The following is a 26,270-nucleotide window of genomic DNA, read 5'->3' as shown; positions in this document are numbered from 1 at the left end:
CCAAGTGCTGGAGATCCCCACGAGTAGAAACCATAAAGCAGTTAAGCAATTGGGTTGCACGGTATAACGGTAATACCGTATACCATAGTTTTTAAAAATGTTGATGGTATCTCAAAATTCTGCTATCTGAGCTAACGCAAACCAGCTTCTCTCTCCTGATTCGCAGCAGTTTGTCTCTCCTGATTGTTTGTCAGACTGACGATTTAATACTTATTGAATGACAAATATAAAATTGCACTTGTCCACTTACTTTTTTAGCCCCCACTGTAATCATCATCATCATCTTCATATCCGCTTTGTCTAGTTCAGAGTTCCAGTGTCAATAGGGCAAGCAAAAAAAGCCCAGGCATCCCTGTCCCCAGCCACTTCCACCAGTTCCTCCTGGGGGATCCCCAGGTGCTCCCAGGTCAGCTGGGAGATATAACCCCTCCGGTGGGTCCTAGGTCTTCCCCAGGGTCTCCGTCCAGTTGGTTGTGCCTGGTACACCAGCTGGAGAAGACCAGAGGGCACCCTTATCAGCCTGAAGCACCTCAGCTGTTGCCTCTCAATGCAGAGATGCAGTGGCTCTACTTTAGGCCTTTTCCTACCACGAAGAGTGAGCCCAGTCACTCAGCATACATTTTTTTTCTGCTTATATCTTATATCTCATTTTTTCGGTCATTAGCCAGAGTTCTTGACCTTAGGAGAGGTAGAGTATGTTGGGCGACTGGTAAATTGCGAGCTTTGCTTTATGGCTCAGCTCTTTCTTTACTTCGTTACTGAAACCGCTGCATCTAACCTACATATCTCATGATCCTGGTTCCCATCACTCATGAAGAAGACCCTGAGATACTTAAAAACATCCACCTAGGGTAAGTTTACACCCCCTATCTTGAGGGAGCATACCATTGCGTTCTATCCAGGGTACAGCCATTGACCCAGACTTAAAACGCTAATTCTCATACCAGACGCTTTGCTCTCATTCGAGTCCAAATTAAGCAAATAAGCAATACAATAAATGTGAAAAATAATCATGCAATAATAATAATATCAAATAAGATCCATGGTACCTTATGCTGGTGCTGATTACTGGTACTCTTACAGCAAGTTTAAACCAGTAAAGAAAATATTTAAACAGACAAATTCAGTTTCAGCAGTGGAATGGCCACTAGGTGGCGTGTTGAAAGTGGTTGAGTTGCTGCTGCTCCTCTTACTTTACTGGGTGTAATTCATGCTTTGAGCAACCCCAAAAGGACACACTCTACATGTCTATTTGTAACAATCAAACAGATACAGAACCATCATCTGAAAGTGAAAGAAGCAAATGGGTTGTAGCGTAAAATTGCAGGATTTTACACAAATGGCACACAGTGTTACACAGTTTGTTGACCTGCCCACTTCACCAGAATTACATAGTGCAGTTAGCAACGTGCCGAACCCAGTGTAGCAATGATTGCTGCACCTTTTTGCAGGACAGTGGGGCATGACAATGATTTTGAAGCTGTTATTTTAAGGTGAAAATGCTACATACATTTCAGCCCTCTCTGTATAGAATTATGAGTGTCACCAGCTATTTTGCTGGTGTACAAGTTACTAGTTTTCCTAGTTTGGTGCAAGGGGAACGTTGTGTGCCTTCATGCTTCACTTTCATTTCACACGCTTGCCTAACCTCTTATAGGCATTGAGACATCTCTGTAATGGCGATTTTTAATGCACTGTTCTCAAGCTGTGAACCCAACCCCCCCCCCCCCTTCTGCTATTCTTTTCGATTTTTCGTCTAGATCCGGCACACCCACCCTTAGCGTGACCGCCGCTTGGCACAGGGCCTGCCATGGTAACAGAATACCTCCCCATTTCTTGTAAACGCAGTAAAAAACCTTGTAGCCACAGGCTTGATGCGCCACCGACTGTCTGACACTCTGTCTTTATTGGGCCTGTGCTGACTGACTCACCGCAGCACTTGATGCTGTGTTGACAGCTCTACATGTGGATATGTGGTAATGAGAGAAGGCTGGATGTGGGCACTCTTCATATAAATAAGACCTCACTTGCCCAAACCGCAGCTTTGTGCTCTGTGGCTGCTGCGGCCTGTGGTGGGATAGGTATTGTTTGCGAGTGAAGTGTACAGTACGCTGCTGCTGGCTGTGTTAAAGCGTATTGTGTTTTGACATGCATGAAAATATATCGCTGTGTTATTTCGCACCTAAAGAAGCCTTGAGGTGTAAAGGAAAACTTCACACAGTTCCTTGTACCCCTTGTGGTGGATCAGCCAAGACATGCTTGGTGCATCTGCAGGGATGGGATGTACCAGTATGGGGTTATATCTTCCCTGTATCTACATTATTTATGGACACTCCTTCTTCTCTATTAATGAATTTGGCTGTACACACGGACACAGGTGGTCCGTTAAACTCAAATATTGCATATTCCCTATCGGAAAGCCTTGGCAATAGAATGGTCCACTGTGGAGCTCCCCTTGAGTTTAAGGTGGCCATGCCCAGTGCCAAGCATAGGCAAGAGGGGTTTACAGCCCTTGAAACAGCTTATTACTTTTGAATTTAGATTTCAATATGTGGGGCTAAACTGCGCTGGGAGGTCACTTGAAGCCAGGCAACTGCTTCTTTTCATACAAATGTAGTATCATTGGACGCCTACACGTGCTTGCAGGAGACAACCAACTGCCAGTTATGTCTATTATCACGCTCTTTGTGACTCCCAGCCATGGATGGCAGTGGCATTAAACCTGATGCTCCACTCTGGAAGATTATCCTTATTATCACTGCAATTTGGACTTAATCCATGTATGTGAAAATGACTGTAAGTTACTATATTTACTGTCCACATCAGTGCACATATTGACATAATGAGCACATTTGATTTCCCTTCTCCCTTCTACACACATGTGCTTACCCAAGTGAGCACACACACACACTCTCTTCCTGTTTTTTACACCTCTTATTACACATGCTCACATTTCTGCCCCATGTGTTTCCTGTGGATCTGCAGGCCTGCAGGAGGACATGCTGATTTGGCTGCTCCGGAGGCGGGTGTATGCGGAGCGTCTCTCATCTTGCCTCACTCGCTCTGTTCGTCCCTGCTCTAAGAAGATGAGTTAAAGGGGTCCCAGACCCCTCACTGCCCTCCCCCTTCCCCCCCCAGTTCTGAACCCGGACCCCCGCAGGCCTCACTCCCTACTTCATGAGCCAGCAGGATGCGGCGTGGGTGCGCACACTCTCCGAGCGCCTCCTGGTAGCCTCGCATAAGGGCCAGGCCGACCATGTGGTGCAGCTGATTAATAAGGGAGCCAAAGTAGCCGTCACCAAGGTGAGTCCAGCTGATTTGCTCTGGCATGCTGCCTTTGAGCTGGCGCAGTCAAGAACGACTTTGGTCTAAAAGAGTGGTGGGAAACCTTAAAGCCTGAAGCGAATGAATGGGAGTCTTTTGACTGTAGTGAAAGTTGTTGACTGCTGAAATTTGCTGAACACAGACCATAGTGTGTGTAATGTCATTGAAGCTAGGGATAGGTAATATTTATTGTGATTAAAAGTTCTGGGATAAAATATCTAGTAACTGCGGCACATATCAAGGGCTGGAATATACACTAAATGGACAAAAGTATTGGGACACCTGCTTATTCAGTGTTTTCTTCCAAAATCAAGGGTATTTGCTGCGAGGATTTGATTGCATTTATTATTGATTGTTAGAGAGGACAGGATGTTGGATAATCACTACCCCACTTCATTCCCTGACTCATCCCAAAAGCATTAGATGGAGCACCATCCATCATTCCAGCTCAATGCTGGAATGGTGTTTTACCCGTTTGTTCCATGCCTGCCAATTGGTTCATGTTTATCTGCTCAAGAGAGTCCTATTCTATTCTATACTTCTCTACAGATACTAGACAAGCAGCGTGTGTGTCAGTGTCTGTGTCATCTTGGTTCAACTTAAAGTAGCTAAATGCATTCATCAGAATGTGTGTCCACAAACATTTGGACATATTGTGCTTGTCAACATGCTTTATTTGTGGGAGATATGGGCTAGTGTGCAGACCTGGGCGACTTTGGCAAGGGCCGAATTGTTATAGCCACTAGGTCAGAGCATCTCCCAAATCGGCAAAGCTTATGAAGTGATCCTGGTCAGCCGTGGTGAATAGCTATGGGTACAATGTGTCACAAAACACTGCAGTGTAACTGCAGACTGGTCAGAAAACCGGTGTGAACCCCTGTCCACCTTCGCAAGTGCCTACAATGGACACAAGTGTCGTAACTAGACCAAGTATTGGAAGAAAGTCACCTGGTCTAGTGAGCCACCCTTAAAGGGTCTGCTGTAATGTCTTGGTGCCTGAAACCACAGGATGCCTTCAGAGGTCTTCAGAGGTCGCATCCTGCATCCTAGTTGGTGTATATATGCTAAGAATGGGTTCCTTGACTCATTTTTAACGTTTTTTTTCTAGCTAGAGAAGAACTGTTTAACCAGGCAGAGAAGCATTTTAAGGTCTGCTAAACTGCCATGTTTCTATACAGAACCCCTGCCTTTACTAAAGAACCCATTTTTAAGTTTGTGTACTGAATGCATGTGCTCTTCAGAATTCAGGAATGTATATGATGCTAGTCTGTGCTGTTCATGAGTGACCAGGTTATGCGGCCATCTGTCCGTTTAAAGTCTAACTTCATTAACCTGAACCCAGCACTTTAGGTTCAGGGCTTTTGGGGCGGTGAACACAGACAACTCCCTTATTCAGTGATATGACTGGACAAGCCATGAATTGGAGCCAAGAGGACAGAGCTGACGGTACTTAGTGTTTCAGTTGTTGTTTATTTTCTACAAGGCCTCTAATCAGCTTGAGCTCCAGCTTGAGCCGGATCCAAGTGGGTGATATGAACACATGAGGTTTTAAGAGAGCAATTTTAGTTTAGAGAGAATAAAAGACACATGAACATTTGAATGTTCCACATACAGTGGCGCAGCGTATGGGTGCTGTGACTCCATTTGCCATCAGAGAGTGCCAGTTGTGGAAAGAGAGAGATTAAAGGCTGCAAAAAGGGAGAGAAAGTGAAAATGGGTCTGTGGTGAAGTTGCTCTGATGAAAAGCAGGCATGAGGCGGAATCCAGGTCAGAGCCCCGGCCCTAAACAGCTTTAATCTTTATGAGGGGTGCGAGCGATAAGGAAGAGCAATTCTTCAAAGAATAGCCGCTCTCCTTTGCCAGTCGTCTCAGCGGCAGCTCAGCCTAGAACAGATACATAATGCATGCTCGCCAAGCTACACCAGTTGCAATTACGCTTATTGCTAGTTTGGCTTAAAAGGCTGGTAGAAGGACATCCCCTTAGAAAAAGCATGGTTTCCTGCCCAGCTTTCTTATCCTTATCTACTATATTACAAACATTTACATTCATAGAGCATAGAGCACGCTGCATCTGTACGTTCAAACTGGTGCATTAAAAAGTGAGTCATTTATTTGTCAGTTTGTGACATAACTTATTTATCTCCACAGCACTTTCTCTTTGTGTTTCCCCCTTTGCCAGAGCGATTGGGGCCTCTAGGCTCTAGGCAGAGGGAGGATAAGCCTGTTATATTTTTCATGTGTTTATTTTGGCAGGAACTCACCATAAGAGATTAATCTAAGAACAGAAGGCTTCCATTCCAGAATGGCTAAGAGGAAACATGCGTAAAAGGAGAGAAAGACACAGCTCAGTGGAGGGTAGACTGGCTTGGTATTGAAGCCTATTCCTGCCAGGTAGAGGAGAAAAAAGGCCTATCTACTTCGCTTCAGGCAACATAATGTCAGAACAAACATAATGTTCTCGTTCTCAGAATTGGACTTACTATCTCAAAATAGTGACTTTATATTAAAGTATTAACATGGCTGTATATGTGGTGGCTCAGCAGTTAGAGATCTGGGCTATTGATTACAGGGTTGTGGGTTCGATACCCGGGCTTGGCAAGCTGCTACTGTTGGGCCCTTGAGCAAGGCCCTTCACCCTCTCTGCTCCCCGGGCCCTGGAGTTGGCTGCCCACCGCTCTGGGTGTGCGTGTGCTCACTGCTCCTAGTTCACTAGTGTGAGTGTGTGTTCACTACCACAGATGGGTTAAATGTGGAGGACACATTTCGCTGTACATAGTACAGTGACAAATACAGGCACCGTATTTGCAAACATTTATATTACAGTATGTTTAAAAGTGTTTAAAACAATTAAGATTGTAAATTGACTAATACAGTTAAAAATTTGTCAATACAAATTTTCCATTTTTAATTACAGACCCATTAGGAAACAGTAATGAATTATTTCCTTAAAATATTGACTTATGGGGGCCTATCTTACTTCCTGCGCAAGGCGTGTCGCAATGCTCGTGACTATCGTACACACCGCCAACAGTCTATTTTCAGGCCTTCCACCTACATCGTTTAAATAGCAGCGGTACTTGCAACTATATCTACGGCGATGGGCGTGATGGTCTCAAAACGAGGTGTGTTCAGGTAAATTTCTGGTGTATTACTGTCTTCGCAATGGAAAACACAGGCACTCCACTGACTAAAAACAACATAGGCAGATGTCAACAATCAGATGTGTGCCAGTTGACAGCTATGCAAACTTTTACATCAAGAATAAACAGAAACAGAAAAAAAAAACATTATTCTTGAGGAGAGGCGCTCCACCGCTTCAGCAAGCATTCCCATACCGTGCGCAATGCGCTATTGAAATAGCAGTTTGCCAAAGTCAGACCTCATCTGGCTCTTAAAGGGAATGGCAAGTAGCACGCTGATTGGTTTATTGCACGTTATGCCCAAAACACACCCATTATTAATTAAGAGACTTAGTACATACCTTTGTGTGTTATAAGCCGCACAAAGACACAATCACACGTCCCTAATCAAGCTTGCTAAGATTGTTAATACAGGGCCCATGGTCTTATATAAATAATAATTGTATTATTTAGCTAGATTTTTAAATAGAATATCAAAATAAAGACTTATTTTCTCACAATATTGATATATCTTGGTAATGATGTATTTTACAAGACCTAACATAAGGTCTTACAAAATGACATATTACAAAGGTTATACTTAGTTATACTTAGTACCAGATTTTAACTTGGTAGTTTACCAGATGTTAACATGAAATAATGACTTATTTTCTTGATATTATGACTTTATAATAGTATATAGTAGTATGGTATATCTGAACAACGACTCATTTTCTTGAAATAATTCCTTAGTATCTCAAAATAATTTATTTTCTTGAAATAATTACTTGATATTGTTTTTCAAACTAAATTTTAAAAACAAACCAAATAATAATAAATCACTAGTTCTAATTGTCTGAAAATATAAATTGCCTGGTGAAAAAAAAGCCTGGTGCGAATTGGCTTCCATAGCGCTGTGTGTGTGTGTGTGAACTTGGTTGCAGAATGGATATAAAAGAGCAAAGATAGTGTTCAGTTGTTAAGGGTTACGCCGGGTTACAGTGCTGTAGCTATGGCGACCGTGCACTTGCAACACACGAGGGGCTTTCACCTGAAATGCGTGTGTGGCAGCCCTCCAAAGCAGAGCCGAGAGAAACCCAAGCCAGCAGTTTGCTGGGAAGCTGAACTACTCCCATGGCTTTCCACCACACCCTTAAACCCCACACAGCATGGTGCACAGCCGGGCCACTGCTTTTACACTCAAACTGCCAGCGTTACATTTAGAGCAAGACGTCGAGAAGAAAGAAAGCGCTGCCGTTCCTTAAGTTAAAAGGGGATCAGCTCGCATTCTGTGAACATCATGTTTAAAGAATAGTTTGGGCAAAAAAGTCTAATTTAGAATGGTTGGCAGTCAGCCAAGACATGTTTGCGGCGCAGTGGATCGACGCCGCTAATGTAGCTGACAAGCAATTGCTTGGCTTTTACCATCTCATTCTTCCTTAAAACCATATTGAGCTGGCAGATTATCTCAAACAGACTTGCTTACATGGTTTTAGACACTGTGTGACTTTGTGTGTAGCTCCTTTTGAGCAATTTAATCAGAATCAGAATCTCTTTATTTCACTTTCACTTTAATCTCTTTATAATCTCTTTATTTTGTATGTTACACATACAAGGAATTTGTCTTGGTGAGAGCAACACGTATGACAAGTAACAAAAACACAGAACACAGATGCTGTGCTAATCACTCACTTGATGAGCTACCTAGAGCACCAAAGGTCTATCATCCAGCCGGAAAAGTTACATTAAGAAACCCTATGTATGTGCCTGTATTAACTCGTACATGTGATGATGTTTTGTTAATACAGCATCATGATAATACAGTGGTAATGCCAGCTATTAAAGCTAGGTCTACATTATTATCCATATATATCAAATATGTTAAGTATACCAGGTCAAATATACTTTTAAAGTAAAGTAACTCCTCTGCTGCATTCTCTTCACTGGCACTGGCATACAAAGCCAAGACAGGACCAGCCCCTCTGTACTTGATGGCAATGGTCAAAAGCCGATCTGCACTAAGAGCCCTTCGAGCTTCAAGTACGGCTCGGCTCGACCCGCCATCCCTCAAAATCCACGGAAGACAAGCGTCCAGGCTTTTTTCCTTCCTGGCACTGATGTAGTGGAACGAACTTCCCCTGGGTGTCCGAACTGCAGAGTCGCTCACTGTCTTTAAACAGCGGCTGAAGACCCTCCTCTTCTGAGAGTACTTGCTGTAGTGTAGTGTCGAGTACTGTGGTCTCTATACTGACTTTTGTATTTAGTAGTAGCTAAGCTTAGAGCTTTTAGATCCTAGTCTATACAAACTAGCTATGGGTATTTTTACAGTGAAGCACTTTTGTAAGTCACTCTGGAGAGGAGCATCTGCTAAATGCCTTCAATGTAAATGTAGTTGTAAATATAATGTTAGTTTCTGCTGGTGTCCCTGTGTGATTCTAGTAGTATGCTAGCGCTATTGCACAACAGTTTTGATTGTTCTAGATTTAACAAGACTTTTATAGCATCCATGTTTTATTTGTAGCTTGTAAACACATACATTAACGTGTATTTAATTAGGGCTAACATTTGAGTTTCCTACACTGTGCCTTTACGCTACATGACAATTAGTAATAGCATTTACCACTAATTACCACTGTAAGTCTTATCACAGATCAGCAGTAAAAGGCTAATATTATAAATGGTGTAATGTCAAAACAGCTAGAGTTTTTTTTAAAAAAAACAGCGTTTAAGCATGTTAAAACATGGCTGACAGCAGTTAGTGTGAGGAAACATGGCTGACCTGCAAGTGTGAGTGTGAACTCATTCACTGGGCTGCTGTTACATAAACTTAAAGCCTCTTATAGCTTTAATTACCAGAGAGCCGTAAAGTAGTCAGGGATATGGGAGGCAAAAGAAGCAGGCGAAATACCTTTTAACACTATCCATGCAATTACATCCGCTCAGTACATACTGTTTTTGTCTTTTTCTATTACTACTGATGCTACTGTATTCATACTATCAATATTAAGTACTAAATGTATTAACAGTATTAAATGGTGAAAAGTCTATTGCACACATTGTCTACTTGACCTAAGTGGTTCGTTCTTTAGCTACAAGGCAAATCTTGATAACACACAGTAGATACATGTAGTCAGAAATTGTTTCTAAAATACATGCCCACATGCATCTTTCAAACAGCTCAAAGCACATCCTAGCAAACAGGTCTTCGTTTAGGTCATCCAGCCTTCTTGTTAATATTTTAGAGCAGAGTGTTACTTAATATATCATTATATCTGTACATAATAGTTAATATACAGATGTCTACTCAGGCTACATATGGATATGCAGTATTCATACCTATACAAGTAGAAGATCTATTATATAAGTATTTATTTCATTTTTACAGCTCTTTTAGTACTTTCTTTAACTTATTATTCTTATTCCATTTATTGTTTTGTGTATTAAGGTAAGATAAGATAAGATAAGATAAGATAGGAGAATCCTTTATTAGTCCCACAGTGGGGAAATTCTCAGTGTCACAGCAGAAAAGGGATAGCAAGACACTCAGATGCAAAAACGTAGATAAATTACCAATATATACACAATATAAATAATAGTAGTAGAAGAAAGCAATAACAGGTATTTACAGGTTATTTACAGGTAATTGCAAATGACTCTTAATATTTACATGTGGGGGTATTGCATATTGTTTTTTTATATTGAGGGATCTCTCTTAGTGTAATACTTGTTAATACTTGTCTGTTTGTTTGTTAAATGTCATACTTGTGTTGCTCACACCAAGTAAAAAAGAGATTCTTATTGTTATCTGGCACTTACACACAGTATCAGTATCAGCAATAGAGAGCACCGATACCATGAAGCTTACTGATGCCCAATCTTTTTTTATACATACTTTATAAAACCAAATGTTTTAAAGTCAGAAATCACTTTAAAGTCATTTATTACATTTCTGTATACATAAATTTAATGGAAATTTTAATTTTAATGGAACTTGTTTAAAAGCCACCCACTGAAGTGTAGTAGCTTTTTACATAGAGACATGTACCTGAATGTGAAATTAAGTACTTCTTATTTCTTAACTGGAATTTTTTCACTGCTCTGAAATGTGAATTTTAAACACCAATTAAAAAGCTGTTTGGTCATGCTTAGCAAGATTATGCTTAGCAAGATTAAGTTTCTGCATTGTGGCAATTTCTATTTTTTCATATCTCTGAAACTTTTCAGATGTGCAGTTCCTCAACTAGTAAATGCTGTTCTTTCAAGCTTATTTGATATTATATGGGATAAAATATAAAAAAAGTAAAATACTATAAATATCAGGATTTATAGCCATCTATCAAGTCAGATATGTTATGGGTATGAATGAATAATCTTTGTTCTGATTGGCTGCCCTGTATTGTCTCTTTTTCGGACATTTAGTGTGACTTTAGTATGAATGAAGGGGGATACATTTTTTATAGGCTTTACAATTATGGTTTTTATGACATCACAAAAAGTTTTAAATGGGCTGTTCTTGAAATGAACCTAATTTATGACTGACCCTAAAGGCAGTCAGACATGACGAGTTTGATATGTATGCTTTGGTTTACAGCAAGAGATGCTAGGATAATGTTGCTAACATAAACTGGACTACTCATTTATGCAACTAAAATTCAGATTCTGTGATCTTGAATTACATACTTCCTAGAAATCAAGTAACAAATTATGTTCATTTGGTTTTTTGCTGAACTGTTCCCATGAGTTACAAAAGTTAGTTCTTGTGTAAATGGTATGGATTAAGAAATGAATGGTACATTTAGAAACCGTGTTTACATTCAACATTTCCAATAAAGGTTTGCACAATCCTGTATTCCGTGTCCATATTATTCCAAAAAAACTGTGGGAAATTTATTTTTTCCATGATATGGAAAACATTACATACAATATTGAAGTATTTTCTCAAAATGACGGAACATTCTGTATCCTGTATTCATATTATTACAAAAAATGTGAATGGTACCATCTCTTCGGACTGAATTCTGAATTTTCCATACATTTTTGGAATAATAGACCACTGTACCATTCACTCCCTAATCCAAACAAGCCTTAAACAAACATGCTAATCCAGGATGCTCTACTTTTGTATAAATATAGTGTATTGATGCATACATTCTGAGAAATAATCAATTACTAGCTCCTCAGGTGCCTAAAACTTTTATACAGCACTGTATGTCAGTTATCGTCCACTCAGATTTTTGGGAAAGCTAAACACAGCGGCACAAAGAGCTCTTATCAGGGCTTTTGCTAGCTTACAGAAACCACATGCCTCATAATCTCAATGTACTGATCATATCTATCCCTCTGTTTGTGTTGTGACTGAAGCTGATTAAGTGCTAAGGCTAATCCTTCGGAAGATTACATCTGTCTCTAATACTGGACAAGAATCTGTCTCTGATCATCTTTTTAGAAGACTGGAACGAGGGGACAGGGTTTCTCATGTTTTTTGTTTTTTGAGCCAAGAGAGACCATAGGCTTATCCGGCACCAAGCAGCAACAGAGGTTCTGGTGTCCTATAATTCCAGGGATTAAATGTTGGTTTGCTGACTGGCCGCTCATTACACAAATGGATCTTCTGTTTCGTGGCAGATTGCTTTTGGCTTTGCCATCTCTGTGACATTCGCTGAACAGACACTCAAACAGATTCCGCCTCGGTTCCCTGTCTGGCTGCTTCACTTCTTTGGTTTTGTATGCGAGCGTAGGAGGCAAGGTTCTCTTCAGTTTGTGACAGAGTGTGCTGTGTTTGTGTGTGTGTGTGTTTACAGTATGGCCGGACTCCACTGCATTTGGCTGCCTATAAAGGCCACCTCGAAGTGGTGAGGATTCTCCTGAAGGCTGGCTGTGACCTGGACATTGAGGATGACGTGAGTGCAAATTCCATTTGGGACGCAGTTTATTCATGATGGCAGTGCAAAAGTATGCATAGTTTAGTGGTTTATGCACTGATGTGAGGACTGTGGGCTGGTCTGGGTTGATATTTTTCACATACATACATACCTGCCTATGTAAATATTTATAAACTGTAGATTACTAGCAATGTAGTCATGAATTTCTGTAGGGTTTCAAATGCAGTAAAATTCATTTAGTGCAGTAGCCCAGTGCCACAGTTACTGTCTATTTGTTGTATTTTGCAGTGATTGTGTTCTCTGTGTGATGTTAATTTATTTATACTTAGAAGTAGTCTTTACTGAAAAGAAGGCTGTTAAACAGGCTAATTCCAAAACTGTTACGTAACATCCTCAATTTCAAAATCTACATACATCCAGCCAAACAGCTAAATGCATCAGCTAAATGCATCTCATATTTATACATAAAATTAACTTAAAAATACTTAAATGCATTCTATTGCACCTTTTAATAGAAGATTGGTTTGCCTTTCTTGATTTCATTAACTGCCCTTAACTCACCAGTGTGTACGTGGATATGTCGGTTGACTGAGCGACATGCTAGCCCTCTGTAAAGTTTATAGATATGTATTTTGTTTATACATTGTTTTCCAGTTTTTCCACCTTGTGATCATAGTTCATTGAAATGATGGCGCCGTTGTAAATTTAATGCAACGTTATATAGCATTTCTACCTTACATTAACAGCTTAACCTGTAAGTTTGTTGAAACGAGCAGGACAACACTTGCGAGAACTCCGCAACTCTGCATAACATTAGTCATATTTGAGTAGAACCTGATAATATTACTCTGTGACAATGCACATGCTTTTTTCAGCATCTTCAGATGCTGGTTCTGTGTATAGTGTGTCCTTTAGGGGTGGCTCAAAACGGGAATTACACTTTCCCACTGTAGGTGTTAAAAATGGACATGGAATATTTTTATGAAATTGGGGTAAAATCAGAATACGCTAAAAGTATTGGGACACCATTTCCATTGCCACAGCTGTATAAAATCAAACACCTAGACATGCAGTCTGCCTTTACACACAGTGAAAGAATGAGTTGTTCTGAAAAGCTCACTGAATTCCAGCATGGTGAAATTTCTTCTCTTGTAGATATAACAGCTGTGAGTGGCATTGAAAAACTAAAGCAAATTAGTCACGACGTGTCAGACCACATAAAGCTACAGAGCGCATACTGAGTCACACATAGTTCATAAAATTCATCAGTGCTCTGCTGACTCAAAAACTGAGTTCTAAACCCCCTCTGGTATTACCATCAGCACAAAAACTGTGCAGGTAGTTTCATGGCATGGGTTTCCAAGGCCGAGCAGCTGCATGCAAGCCTTACATCACAAAGCATAATGCTAAGTATTAAATTGAGTGGTGTAAAGCACACCGCCACTGGACTGTGGAGGAGTAGAAACGTGTTCTGTGGAGTGTCGAATCACACACATCTGACGAGTCTGGGTTTGGCGAATGCCAGGAGAACCTTGCCTGTCTGACTGCAGTGAAGTGAATTAAATGCTTCAGCATACCAGAACATTTTGGACAATTGTATGCTTTTAACTTTGTGGAATCATGTCTGTGCCCCAGTACACAAAGCGATGTCCCTAAAGGCATGGTTTGGTGGGTTAGGTGTGGAAGAACTTGACTGGCCCACACCTCCATCAAACATTTTTGGGATAAACTACAACGGAGACTGCAGACAAGGCCCTCTCAAGTTCTCTGCTGGATGAACGGAAAACTTGCCACATACACACTCCTAAATCCAGTAGAAAGCCTTCCCAGAAGAGTGGAAGCTGTTCCAGCTGCAAAAGTGGGGGCAACTCCATATTAATGCCAATATTTTAGAATGGGATGTCATAAAAGCTCCTGTAGGTGTTATGTGTAGGTGTCCCAATACTTTTTTGTAAGGGCCAGTACCTCACTTTCTGCCTCCCACCCCCCTCCTGACATTAACAGCCATGCTTAGTTGTACCAGTGTGTACCTTGTATGGAGACACCGCCCATGAAATTGCTTTTTTTGTGATTGTTTGTGGTCAAGCTGTATCAGGGGCTGGATTCTGCCAGAAACATGCTCAAAGAAAAATACAGCATTTACAAAGCTAGTTGTGGGTAGAAGTGGAGCCTGTTGACCAGTATATGATTGAAGCAGTCTTTGTTTATGGTAGATTGGAGATACTTGGAGAAGTTGCTGTATGACAGACATTTGTATATTAATACAACTAATACTGTTTTGATTCCATACTCTCCTCACTTTGTGCCCGTGTCTTTCTTAAAGCTGCTTTAATGGTCATTTCTTTTGGTTGCACTGCCTGTGATTTAGGAACTAACCTTCATTTAGCGAGTCTTGCTTGCACATTGCATCCCCTTAAAGCTCTTGTATCACTCGGAATACAAGACCTGTTTTTGAACCGCATGCTTTGCATGGCCCTTATTGAAAGTGACTGTTTTTCTTGGCTTGTTTGGGTGTGCACTTCTAAGTACAGTAAAATGACTAGTGCTTAATGACCACCCCCCTGTTTTGCAGGGGCTAATTCAACCCTGGTAGTAACTAGCACTCCTGTGGCAATCAATGGCATCCTCCAGTGGCTTAGAGTGGGATTATTATGACTGGCAGCTGGAGGAATTTCCTCCTGACCAACCTCCTCCTGTACCAGATACAGAGCTAAAATCAGATCCAGGGGGCCAAGCACCTGGACAAACTGCCCAGGAGCCTAACCACTGGCTTGGGCAGGTTCTTTCCACCTGGTCCCTGAGCTCCCCCTCTCTTTGGAGCTCTGGGCGCCCGCGTGGACACACACTCGCACCTCCGCAGAGCATGAGGGAGGGCAAGAGGCTGCTGAAGAGAGCTGGGAGAGAGAGAGAAGGAGCAGAGGAGAGGATGAAGGAGGTTAGAGAAAGTCAGCTGCCACCAGCTGGTGTTTTCTGGGAGATTTTGATTTTGATTTAGTCTGGGCTGTGTTTAAAGGCATATTTTGGCAAAAAACATCCCTTCCCCTCATCCCAAATGTTCTCAGTGCGCAGTTGTGATGTTACTGTAGCTAAGCAATGATGTAAGCTTATACCCCACCTGTATCATGATCAAATATATCTAAAACCACCACTTTATTATATTGATATATTGTTTCACCCAGTGGCTTCCTATCACATGATGCTACCAGTGTTGGGGGGGTGAAGACTAGCAAGTGCTTTCTCTGAGTCACATGAATCCACCATCTGCATTTTTTCAAACTGCTGCTAATACAGTGTCATTGCATTGGAGGGGGACACTAACTACCGGTTCAGTTACATCAGCCAACAGACACTTGTGCTGGCTAGCATCTCTCTGAGTTTTGTGAGGAAAAGGGAGGGCTATCCTACTTACCCACAGAGAGTGAGGCCAGTTATGATTTCTGGGACTCCTGGCCACAACGCCTGTAGTATTACTGGAACTGAACCTCTGATCTCCGAATAATAAAATCATTAGTATTATTAGTGGTCAAATCAAAAGTATCACAGTAAAAAAATTGTTTCACAAATAGTCATGATTTCTCTGGCTGGGTAGGATGACAAAGCCCCTTTCCTCTATCATTTATCACGATGCAAGCCAGCATAAGCTTCTGTTATCTTACAAGCATTCCTCCAAGCATGTTCAGCTGTCCAATGACGTTGCATTAGTGCCAGTTAGAAAACATGGGCTCATAAGAAGCACATGTTAACCTTCACCCTCTCAGTGCTGGTAGCATTCTAAGATAGAGGGGGCCCAAGCAAAAGAACTGGAATTGTGGGACAAATGTTAGTCGTTTTTGTTGTTTTCAAGTGCTTTCCCAGCAGGCTTTAAAACTGCCATAAAATCAGCAGATTGCTGAATCAATCTGGATCAAAAATAATATTAAACACGCTAAACCCAACTCCGTAACGTATCCTGGCATGTCGTTTGTAGTTTGTGTGTCTGTATTATTTAAGCTGAACAGATGATTGGCAGTTATTGATACTCAGTATTAAAATACTACTATTAATTGGGGAACAAAAATGTATTAGTAGCATTGTAGCATTAAATAGACTAAAATAGTTACTAAATAGAATTAGTAATATGAAGGCAGCACCGTGCAGCTGTACTGTCTATAAAATTACACACATCAGAACATTAAAAAACTGGACTGGGTCATCTGTAAAATGACATTTTTTGCCAAAATATGACCTGAATAACGCTCTGTCCTCTTCGTCTGCAACTTTCATCTCTCGCTCTGACTCTCTTTGCTTGCCAATCGCTGCAACTGGCCAACAGTTTATCTGCCACGAAATGATCACCACTTCTCTGGCTGCCCAACTCTGCCTGCCTCTTTTTTGCAGCATGAGCTCAATGCCTACTGACCTCACTGACCACACAGCACCAGTAAATGCCTGGTAACATTCTTGGGTCATTCAGGAAAAGTAATTCATATTGTCTCATAAATGTGGACTTTCTCTGCTAGCTGTGAGCCTCTGTAGATTCTCAACTATTATGCATGCCTGGTGCCAACTTTGGGGTTAGTCTTGCCTCAGTGAAGCAGATTTACACATATTTTTGGACTGGGGGTAAAAAGAATAGCTGGACTGCTTGACTCAAAGGCATAAGATAAAAAGAACTCTCTGTAGGCAAGGGACGCATGGCACAACCCTTCTAACTGTATGAAGCATCCCTCACCTACTTATTTGTGTGTGTGTTTGTTTGTTTTCAGCTATACTGGGATTCCTTGGCCTTTTCTTTTCTCCATAACTTTGCTTTGGTCGTTAAAAGGTTAACAATCCTGCCTTCAGTCGCTATTTGACACTCTCTAGCTGAAAGTCATGGCCTGCATTTTAATTGCAAGGGGGCGGGGGTAACTGACATTGCTGACCAGCATTGTACCCATTTGCTGTTACCAGGGTGACCAAACAGCCTTACACCGAGCGGCCGTGGTGGGAAACAGTGATGTCATCTCAGCTCTCATTCAGGAAGGGTGCGCACTGGACAGGCAAGACAAGGTGAACTATAAACACACTTTGAAAGAAATGTTGCATGACCTGACCTGCAGTTTGTTTTATAAGTATGATTGAAGTGATGATGGTAAAAATAGTAATAATAATAATAATATAACAAGGAGAAATGAGTGTCCCGCTTTATATTAATGCCTGTAATTACACATCAACAATCTGTGTAATGACTATATAATAAAACTATTGGGATCATACTTGCTCTTAGAGGTGCATAACAGCAGTACAGATTATGTAGATACACGTGTATCAGCTACAGTTTTGACTTATTTAATAAGACAAGTGTATCTAAATAGCTGTAATAAGAAATACAGCAGTTCATATAAATACAGTTACAGTACCCTTTCTTCATTACACATGTATAACCACAAGGATATCGTCGCTGTAACGCATGCATCTTGAATTTTATCTATAATTTGCCACAATCCAAGGAATAACTGCCAGTTTCATATTATGTCAAAAAGTAAAAATGGCAAAAAATGTAGATACAGGGTTTTTTCAGAAGAGCAACAATATGCTGTTACATCTATTGAGATGCATTGGTGTACATTACATGAGATTTACCATAGCTGTATTACTGTAATCCATCTTCAGCAGTGAATACATTACTAGTAGTTACGTTGTTATCGCAGGGTTTGTAAATGTGCAACTACACAGTTATTAGAGACGCTCGGTTTACAGTAGATGTTTCATGCAATACTTTGAGTACTTTTTGGAACATTATACGTTATTTATACTGTCAGACATTCGGAATATTAATTATTTAGGACTTTATTCTTGAGTCATTTTGAAACCTGTGAAGCTGTGCAGAACTAACCTGTCAGAATAATTTCATACATACTTACATATATACAACTATATTGTATGTATGACATGTAGCATATCATTGTGTTAAATGCTCCTCTATCTGTATCCACAGGATGGAAACACCGCTCTGCATGAGGTCGCTTGGCATGGGTTCAGTCAGTCTGTCAAACTGCTGGTTAAAGCTGGGGCCAACGTTCATGCTAAAAACAAGGTAAGCTGACTTCTATACAATCCTGCAAGGCCCGTAACCTAATTTCCCTCATTTTTGTGCTGACTTTGACTCTTGTATAAATAGTTACAGGGGACTATGTTAAATCGGAAACCATGTAATGACTTTTTAGCCCAAAAGATCTTGCCCAGAAAATGAATGTCATGCCTATACTGTGTGTTATAGATGCAACCACGTCTGATTACCAGCCAGCTGGCTCTTCTTCCTCATGGCCTGCAGACACACTACATTAAATCTTATGTCCATGTTCAGTGTTATGTAATCACATAAGCACACGTATATATGGATTCATTTTTCTGTCATGTTCAAACTAATGAAAGCGTCAGACTGGATTACCAGACAGCAGCCTGTCTACATGTCCTACATGCGTGTGATCAGCATACTCTGCTACTGGAATTTTAGAGCAATATCTTCTTGATATATATATATATATATATATATATATATATATATATATATATATATGCTTAAGTTTCACATTATATTGAATTAATTCACTACCTTTTACAAGGAAAATCATACAGAAATCACCAGTTTTAAGTAACTTTTGCTCATGTGAAGAAAAGCACATGAGTGGTGCAGCCATGTAAAAGGTGGCCCTGTTAAGAGGAGATTGCTGATTTGATTCTCGGTGATGCGACAGCCACCTGTGCCTGGGAGTCCCATGAGGACGAGCTGGCCTCACTCTCTCCCTCTATCACTTTGCATGATGCTGGTCATTTACGTTTTCTTAAATAGAGTTTAAGGAACAATATAGGAGGTTAGGTTTTTAACAGCTGGGGTTGTCATTAGGTTACAAGTGAATGAGAGTGATACAGTGTTTTTTTTTTATCCAAATTTTCATCCAAATTATCCAAGCATAGTATTTCCACAGATTCCAAAGTTCCTCCACTCACATTGTGGGAGCGTTAGTGGAGGTTAGTTTAAGGGATCATGAGGTCAGCGGGTGCACACCTTAGGCAGGCAGGGTGTGCTGCTGGCTGCTTGGTGGGAGAGTTTGGGATGTGGAGTCGTGTTCCCTCTCTCTCTCCCTCGTATCTGTGTTTCTCTGTCAGCGTTCAGGCTGATATGCATTGGTTTTGCCAGCTCAGACGGTTAAATGTTAATTCGGCGACAGCGCTGAGGCTGCTCACGGCTGGGCTCCTACACAACCGCTCCCTTAAAAATACATTACTACATTTTACTCCTCTGTCTCTCTCACCACTGACGCTAATCACACTCAGCACATACACACCAGCCCTGTTTCCACTCCTGTTGTCCATCTCTCAGCTTTAAAAAGTGTTTATGAAATGTTTTGAATTAACCTTTCTCTCTCTCTCTCTCTCTCTCTCTCTCTCTCTCTTTCGATCCCTTTTTCCCTCTCTCCCTCTGTCTCTTTGTCCCCCCCTTCTGATCCTTAATCTCTTTCTTTCTCTCTCACTTTATATACACACACTGTATCTCTCTTCCATTACATTCCCTCTCTCTCCCTGCTTTTTTTCTTTTCCTCTCATCTGTATCTCTCTCTCTCACCCTCTTTTAACTCACTCGTTTTCTCCCTCCCTCTCCTCTGTCTCTCGCTTTCTCTCTTTCTCGCTTTATATACACACACTCTGTCTCTCTTCCACTACACTCACTCTCTCATTCACTCTCTTTCTTTCTCTTTTACTCTTTGCTCTCTTGCTTTCTCTCTCTCTTTCTCTTTCTCTCTTTCTCTTACTTTACACACACACTCTCCCTCTTCCTCTCTCATTTTACCCCCCCTCCCCTCGTCTCTCTCATGACCTTTATTCTCTCTCTTTCTCAGGCTGGTAACACAGCTCTACATTTGGCCTGTCAGAATGGTCACACTCAGAGCTCTAAAGTCCTGCTGCTGGGGGGAGCCCGTCCAGACAGCAAAAACAATGTGAGTGTCTCCCTCCCTCCCTCTCTCTCTATCTCTCTTTCTCTCTCTCTCTTTCTCTCTCTGTCTCTCTCTCTCTCTCTTTTTCTCTGTCTCTGTCTCTCTCTCTCCCTCTCTCGCCCACAGCAAACTTCCCCCACTCTGTGCACATGTAATGAGCGTGAAAGCAGGAGCTTAATTATGAAACAACATAACAACATACCCTACATTTCAAACACTGTCTTCGCGCCTCACTTGGCAGTGTTAGAGCAGAACAAACGAGTGTGTATCAGAGAGGGCGAGAGTGAGCGAGAGAAAGAGAGAGGCACAGTGTTGAGAGCGTAACCGGCTCGTCCTCTGCTCTGCGTGTGTAAGTGTTGGTGGCGAGGCGTGCAGCTGAAATGTTGAATGGGATGCTTCACCTTGATTGCTGCCTCTGCTGGGTGACTCAGGTGACACGCTTTGTTTGTGTGTGTGTGTGTGTCTCAGGTAGGCGACACGTGTCTGCACGTCTCCGCTCGCTACAACCATGTGTGTGTGATCCGCATTCTGCTGGGGGTGTTCTGTTCGGTGAGCGAGAGGAATCAGGTGGGTTTCATCTCTCTCTCAGCAAACCATACACTTTCTATTTTAATCCAAAAAATCTCACAGCCTGGCCGTGAACTGCTGACATGCTGAAGCTTTCATTTTAGACCAGCTTGTGTTGGTCAGCAGTTTCGGTCGCACTTTATATTAAGTGTCTTTAATAACTGTGTAGTTACACTGTTGTTACATGATTATTAATGTGTAACTACACAGTGATTAAAGACATTTAATATAAAGTGCAGTGTGTTGGTGATGCATTCACTCTTACAGCTGGATTACAGCAGCACAGCTCGTGTAAAAACCCATGTGTATCAACTTCAGTTCTGACTCTTGTAATTCCACCAGTGTATCTCAGTAGTTGTAAAACCACACTGCTGTTTTTCCTATTACAGCTACTGAAATACGCTTACCTTACCATGTGAATTTACTGTACTACTGTAATACATCTGTTACAGCAAATATTTAAACTCACCAATGATTACTCTGTTAATACATGATTGTTAATGTGTAACTACACAGTTATTACATACACACAATACAACAATATGACGTGGCACCACAGTCGTTTTTAAATGAAGCTTTCAGAAGTTACAGGAGTAGTGTGAGTTGAGTGTTATCTGACCGTACACTGTTAAAAGTATTCCTTAAGAGTTCCTTAAGGAAATTTTGGAGGTTCTTCAGTTTGAAACTGTGGAGGGAATGCTTAAGGTGCTTTGAGGAACCTTTAAGGGACCTTTTTCTTCTAAAAAAAAAAAAAAACTTTTCTTGAAGGTTGCTCAGATGTGCTAAATTGAACAGTTGAAAGAACTTTTGGAGGTTGTTCAATTTGAAACTGAAGAACCTCCAGAAGTTCCTCAAAGATCTCATACTTTTAATAGTCCAGTGCATGTTTTTGTCCTTTAAGGTCACATTTGCAGTTTAGCACATTCAGCTCTATAAATGTGCCAGTGTTATCTCAGTGTCCTCCTTCTCGCTAGTTCACAGTTCATACTTTACTTCAGGTAAATCAGAAGCAGGTGAGCTTGCAGTAATACACTCTTGAAAACAGAACTGCTACAACGACTTATTTGAGCGATGCCACAGAAGAACCTCTCTTGGTTCCATTAAGAACCATGTTTTGGAATAGAGCTGTGTGAGTGTGTAGAACCTTTACATCAAGTGACGGATCTTTAAACTTTTGAACGGTTCCTCACATCCACAGATCTCTTTTACAAACATGATTCTTCATGGAACCAAAAGTGGTTCTTCTATGAAGTGGCTCAAATAAGTCTTTGAGCATTTATTTTTAAGGGTGTAGAGCTAGAGGTTTGTAATATTGTTTATTGAAATTAATTTGATTAATGCATGCCATAATCTAAAATTACTTGCTTTAAACATCTACAATCTATCTACAAGCTACAGAAACATTGAAAGAGCTTATCTTAATATTTAATCCAAAACTGCTCCACCATTCAGCTCTGTGGAGAAGTTGATTTTGTGTTTATAGACTAATAAGTGAGTCGTACTGTGATCCGAACCACATTGATATTTCTGTGAAACAACAAAAAAGGGTTCCAGAAAAAACAGTTTTGATCGAGTCCAGAAACAAATTTGGGTCGTGAATGTTTCTGCAGCAAAGAGGAGGCAAACTCTTTCCTAAAAACCTTGATTTTGTATGAGCATGTGTCCACAAACCTTTGGCCATAATGCATTTCAAGCTGTTTGATATATTAGCAAATTTCTGTTTTATGCACACAAAGGCTTTCTGTTACTCTGTTTCCTGCTTTGTGTAACTTGGGCTTTGTGTTAAGTGGAAAGTGGTCTGTTTTGCTGGTACTGTAGGCGGGGGACACAGCCCTGCATGTGGCAGCGGTTCTGAATCATAAGAAGACAGCACGTCTGCTGCTCGAGGCTGGAACCGACAGCAGCATCCGGAACAACGTGAGCTCTTCAAGCACGCATACGCACACGCACATACACACACACAGCTCTTACTCAGTGCCCTTGCTTGTGCACCTCTGGTCTCATACTCACGGCGAGCTGACATTAAGACAGCTGCTATTTTTGACATGCAGTCATAGTGGACAGCCATGTGTCTTTTGTCATGACGCTGAGGTCAGAAGGCTTCTGTGTGCCCTCCCACCTCCTCCCCAGAATAATTACATCAGCTATTACTGAAAATGGATGCAGCCATACTTTAAAAAAAAGCTTTACCAGGAACCAAATATTCCAAATATATTAAAATGGCTGATTCGCAATCCATTTAATCATGTCTGAGTCCTCTGGATCAGATGTTCAAAACATTTTAGCCCATTGAAGACCTCTAGGTTCTGGGTAGTCGGTGTCACTGTTCCCATAGCTTTGACGCTTCTTGCTTGATATTCAATTTAGGAAAATATGGATGTAGTGTCTCTGCTTGTTCTCATGGGTTTCCTTATGGGTACTTCCCAAAAACACACATGGTGGACTGGCGCCCTGCCCAGGGGGTATTCCTGACTTGTGCCTCATGATTCTGAGTAGACTGTGGACCAGATAAGTGGATAAGAAGACTTTAGTGTAAGATGGATTTAGTGTTTTGGTTGCACACAAGTGAAAAACTTGATGGTGATGCAAAAAAGTATACTAAAATCCAGCTGCAGTGAAGTACACAGGTCATGCCAGATCAGTGAAGGTGCATTGCAGATTGGCTGAAATGCTTATCATATATGTCCTAGAAACAGACATGTATGGGCTTATCTATCATACCTTGCGCGTGTGTGAATGGGTGTTTGGCTGTTTATGTGTCAAGAGAGGAATTCCGGCTCTGCTGTGTGTTAATCACATGAAATGTGTGTGTATGTGTGCCGTCAGAAAATTCCAGCTCTGTTGTGATTTTTGGGTGTGTGTGATGTTTATCATGTGCACTCATAGAATAAAATTCCATCTGTGTAAAGGAGGGTTCTGTGACTGTATCTGTTTATGGTATAGATAGGTTGAAAACTGCTATTGTATATTCATAAAGATATGTACATTAATATACTACATATGGGGCATTTAATGTACTGTCCTGACATTGTAAAAAAACAATCCTGTGTATTTTATTGTGTGTTATAGGTCGGACAGACTGCACTGGACCAGGCCAGAGAGCACAATAACCCTGAAGTAGCACTGCTACTGACCAAAGCACCACAGGTGACCATGTCCTTCAGTGCTGAAAATTGATAATATTTACAGTACTGTGCAGCTGCACTGCTCGAATCTGACTGATACCATCATCAGTCGCAGCTGCACGTCGTCAAAACAGGCCTTTATCAGCCACAGATCACTATCAGCCACCAGAGGCAGAGTGTGAAAATGAAATGAAGTACATGTACAGACAGAGACAGGCAGGGCACCGTGGGTCTGAACTGTTATCAGCGGGGCAATGCTGGAACCAGAGTAATGCAAAATCCACACTTGCTTTCAGGAAACCATATAATATCAAAAATAGAGTTACCTGTACAATACCATAATCAATGGTCAGTTATGGTTTACAATAATTTCCTGTCATTTTAATGTAATCAGCCATAACATTAAAAACAGTGACAGCTGAAGTGAATAACATTGATTATCTGGTTTCACTGGCTCCTGTTAAGAGGAGGGATAGGCAAGTGAAAAGTCGATGAAAGTTGATGTGTTGGAAGCAGAAGAAGTGGTCAAACATTAAGAATCTGAGACACTTAAACAAGGACCAGATTGTAATGGCTACACGACTGGGTCAGAACATCTCCAAAACACCAGGCAAGACTAGTGGAGTGTTTCCAATATGAAGTGGTAGGCTATTTAAGGGGCCCTATGTCTACTGCAGCCTCAGCTTTCTGTTCTTGGCTGAGAGAAGTGGAACCCGACGTGGTCTTCTGCTGTTGTAGCTCACCCATATCAAGTTTGGATGTGCTGTGTATTCTGAGAGGCTTTTTAGCTCACCACAGTTGTACAGAGTGGTGATCTTAGTTACTGTAGCATTTCTGTCAGCTCATACCAGTTGGCCTCTCTCATTAACAAGCCTGAACTGTCGCTCATTGAATGTATTTTTCTGTATTGCACCACTCTGAGTAATATCAATGTACTGTTGTGCTAAAACCCCCAGGACATCAGCAGTTCTAGAAATACGCAGAGCAGCCCATCTGGCACCAACAATCATGCCATGCTCAAAACCGCTAAGATCTATATATATACCCATATATGCTTTGAGGATATATGCATATTCTTATTGTAGTCATAGATTTCATTCCCTTCTTTCTTATTCTTGTTAGATAGCCTCTGACCAAACCAATTGATTTTTCATATGGTATATGTGGTGTATTCATTAGTCATTTCTCATAACTCGTATTGTTATTGTTATTATTAGTGTTGACTGTCATTGGCAAGTGGCACACAAGTTCCTCTTTTGAGTCTTGGATTCTTTGAAGGTTTTCTTTTGCTCTTAAGGAGTTTCTCTGCTACTGTCACACTTGGCTTGCTCATTAGGGGCTTGACCCGAATTTCTGTGAAGCAGCTTTGTGATAACGACAGTTGCAAAAACCCCATATGAGTCAGTTTGAATTGACTTATTGTATATGGTTTTATAATTATTTACATTTACATTGTTTTTACATTCTGTATTGGCAGGTTCAAGTATGCAGCATGCGGAGTTAGTGGTCACAAAATAACAAAAACGTAAAGATCTAAATCGTGTTCTTTTAGCTATGTTAAGCAATTCACATAGAAAGCCCTCATCTGTCATCACATACACTCTTAAAAATGCAGAAGAGATACAATAGAAGAACCACTTTGGTTCCATGAAGTACCGTAAGTCATGTAATATAGATCCAAATCTCTAAATGTCTAATTTTCACTTGATGTAAAGTTGCTTTACCAATTGAAAGGTTCTTCACACTCACACATCTCTATAACACTCACAGTTCTTCATGGAAGCAAAAGTGGTTCTTCTATGGCTTCGCACAAATAAGCATATTTTTAACTTTAACTTCAGAGCCTTAGCTACTAACAACTTCAAACTAAGGCCAAGACTTTTCTGGATTTCTTTCACAAAGTGAGGTCATGAGTCTTTTCTGGTGTGAATACTGGAGCCTGTGTAAGAGATTAAATTAAAGTCAGTCGGAACAGACCCTCAGCAATTATTAATGGCTGAATTCCCCAAGCAGAACGCATGCTGGTCTAGCCTTTATTCATATGCAAGGAGGAACAGAAAAAAGAAGGGTTTTTGCACTGGAGTTTTCAGACAGCTGAGCTTGGTTTGTTTACTGTTTGCATATCAGGCTTTGTACTTTCCCCCAAGTGAGGTTCACGTGCATGTCGTATGTGTGTGTGTGTGTTCAGATTCAGAGCTTCTCCCGTGGGAGGAGCGTGAGGAAAAGGAGGGACAAGCTGAAGGCTGAGGGCCGAGCGCAGTCCGTCCCACGGGATGAGATGCTGCCGAGTAAGGT

The 26,270-nt window shown here is 41.1% G+C and overlaps 1 protein-coding gene across 4 annotated transcripts in view; it reads left to right on the top strand.

Annotated features, from left to right (window-relative positions):
• ankrd6b (ankyrin repeat domain 6b) overlaps positions 1 to 26,270 on the top strand; it is a 61,769-nt gene that overhangs the window by 25,719 nt on the left and 9,780 nt on the right. For 3 of the 4 annotated variants that reach the window (XM_072678637.1, XM_072678635.1, XM_072678636.1), the window contains exons 2-10: positions 2,986 to 3,303; positions 12,245 to 12,343; positions 17,258 to 17,356; positions 18,285 to 18,383; positions 20,188 to 20,286; positions 20,752 to 20,850; positions 22,669 to 22,767; positions 23,920 to 23,997; positions 26,164 to 26,268. In XM_072678637.1, coding sequence (XP_072534738.1) covers positions 3,178 to 3,303; positions 12,245 to 12,343; positions 17,258 to 17,356; positions 18,285 to 18,383; positions 20,188 to 20,286; positions 20,752 to 20,850; positions 22,669 to 22,767; positions 23,920 to 23,997; positions 26,164 to 26,268 — 903 coding nt within the window. In that variant the 5' untranslated portion in view covers positions 2,986 to 3,177. The remainder of the gene's footprint in view (positions 1 to 2,985; positions 3,304 to 12,244; positions 12,344 to 17,257; positions 17,357 to 18,284; positions 18,384 to 20,187; positions 20,287 to 20,751; positions 20,851 to 22,668; positions 22,768 to 23,919; positions 23,998 to 26,163; positions 26,269 to 26,270) is intronic. The other variant, XM_072678638.1, reaches the window with a different exon arrangement.

Source organism: Salminus brasiliensis, chromosome 1, assembly GCF_030463535.1.
Source record: "Salminus brasiliensis chromosome 1, fSalBra1.hap2, whole genome shotgun sequence".
Classification (NCBI taxonomy): domain Eukaryota; kingdom Metazoa; phylum Chordata; class Actinopteri; order Characiformes; family Bryconidae; genus Salminus; species Salminus brasiliensis.
Note: the sequence above shows the minus strand (reverse complement) of the source record. Positions and strands in the feature narration are given on the sequence as shown.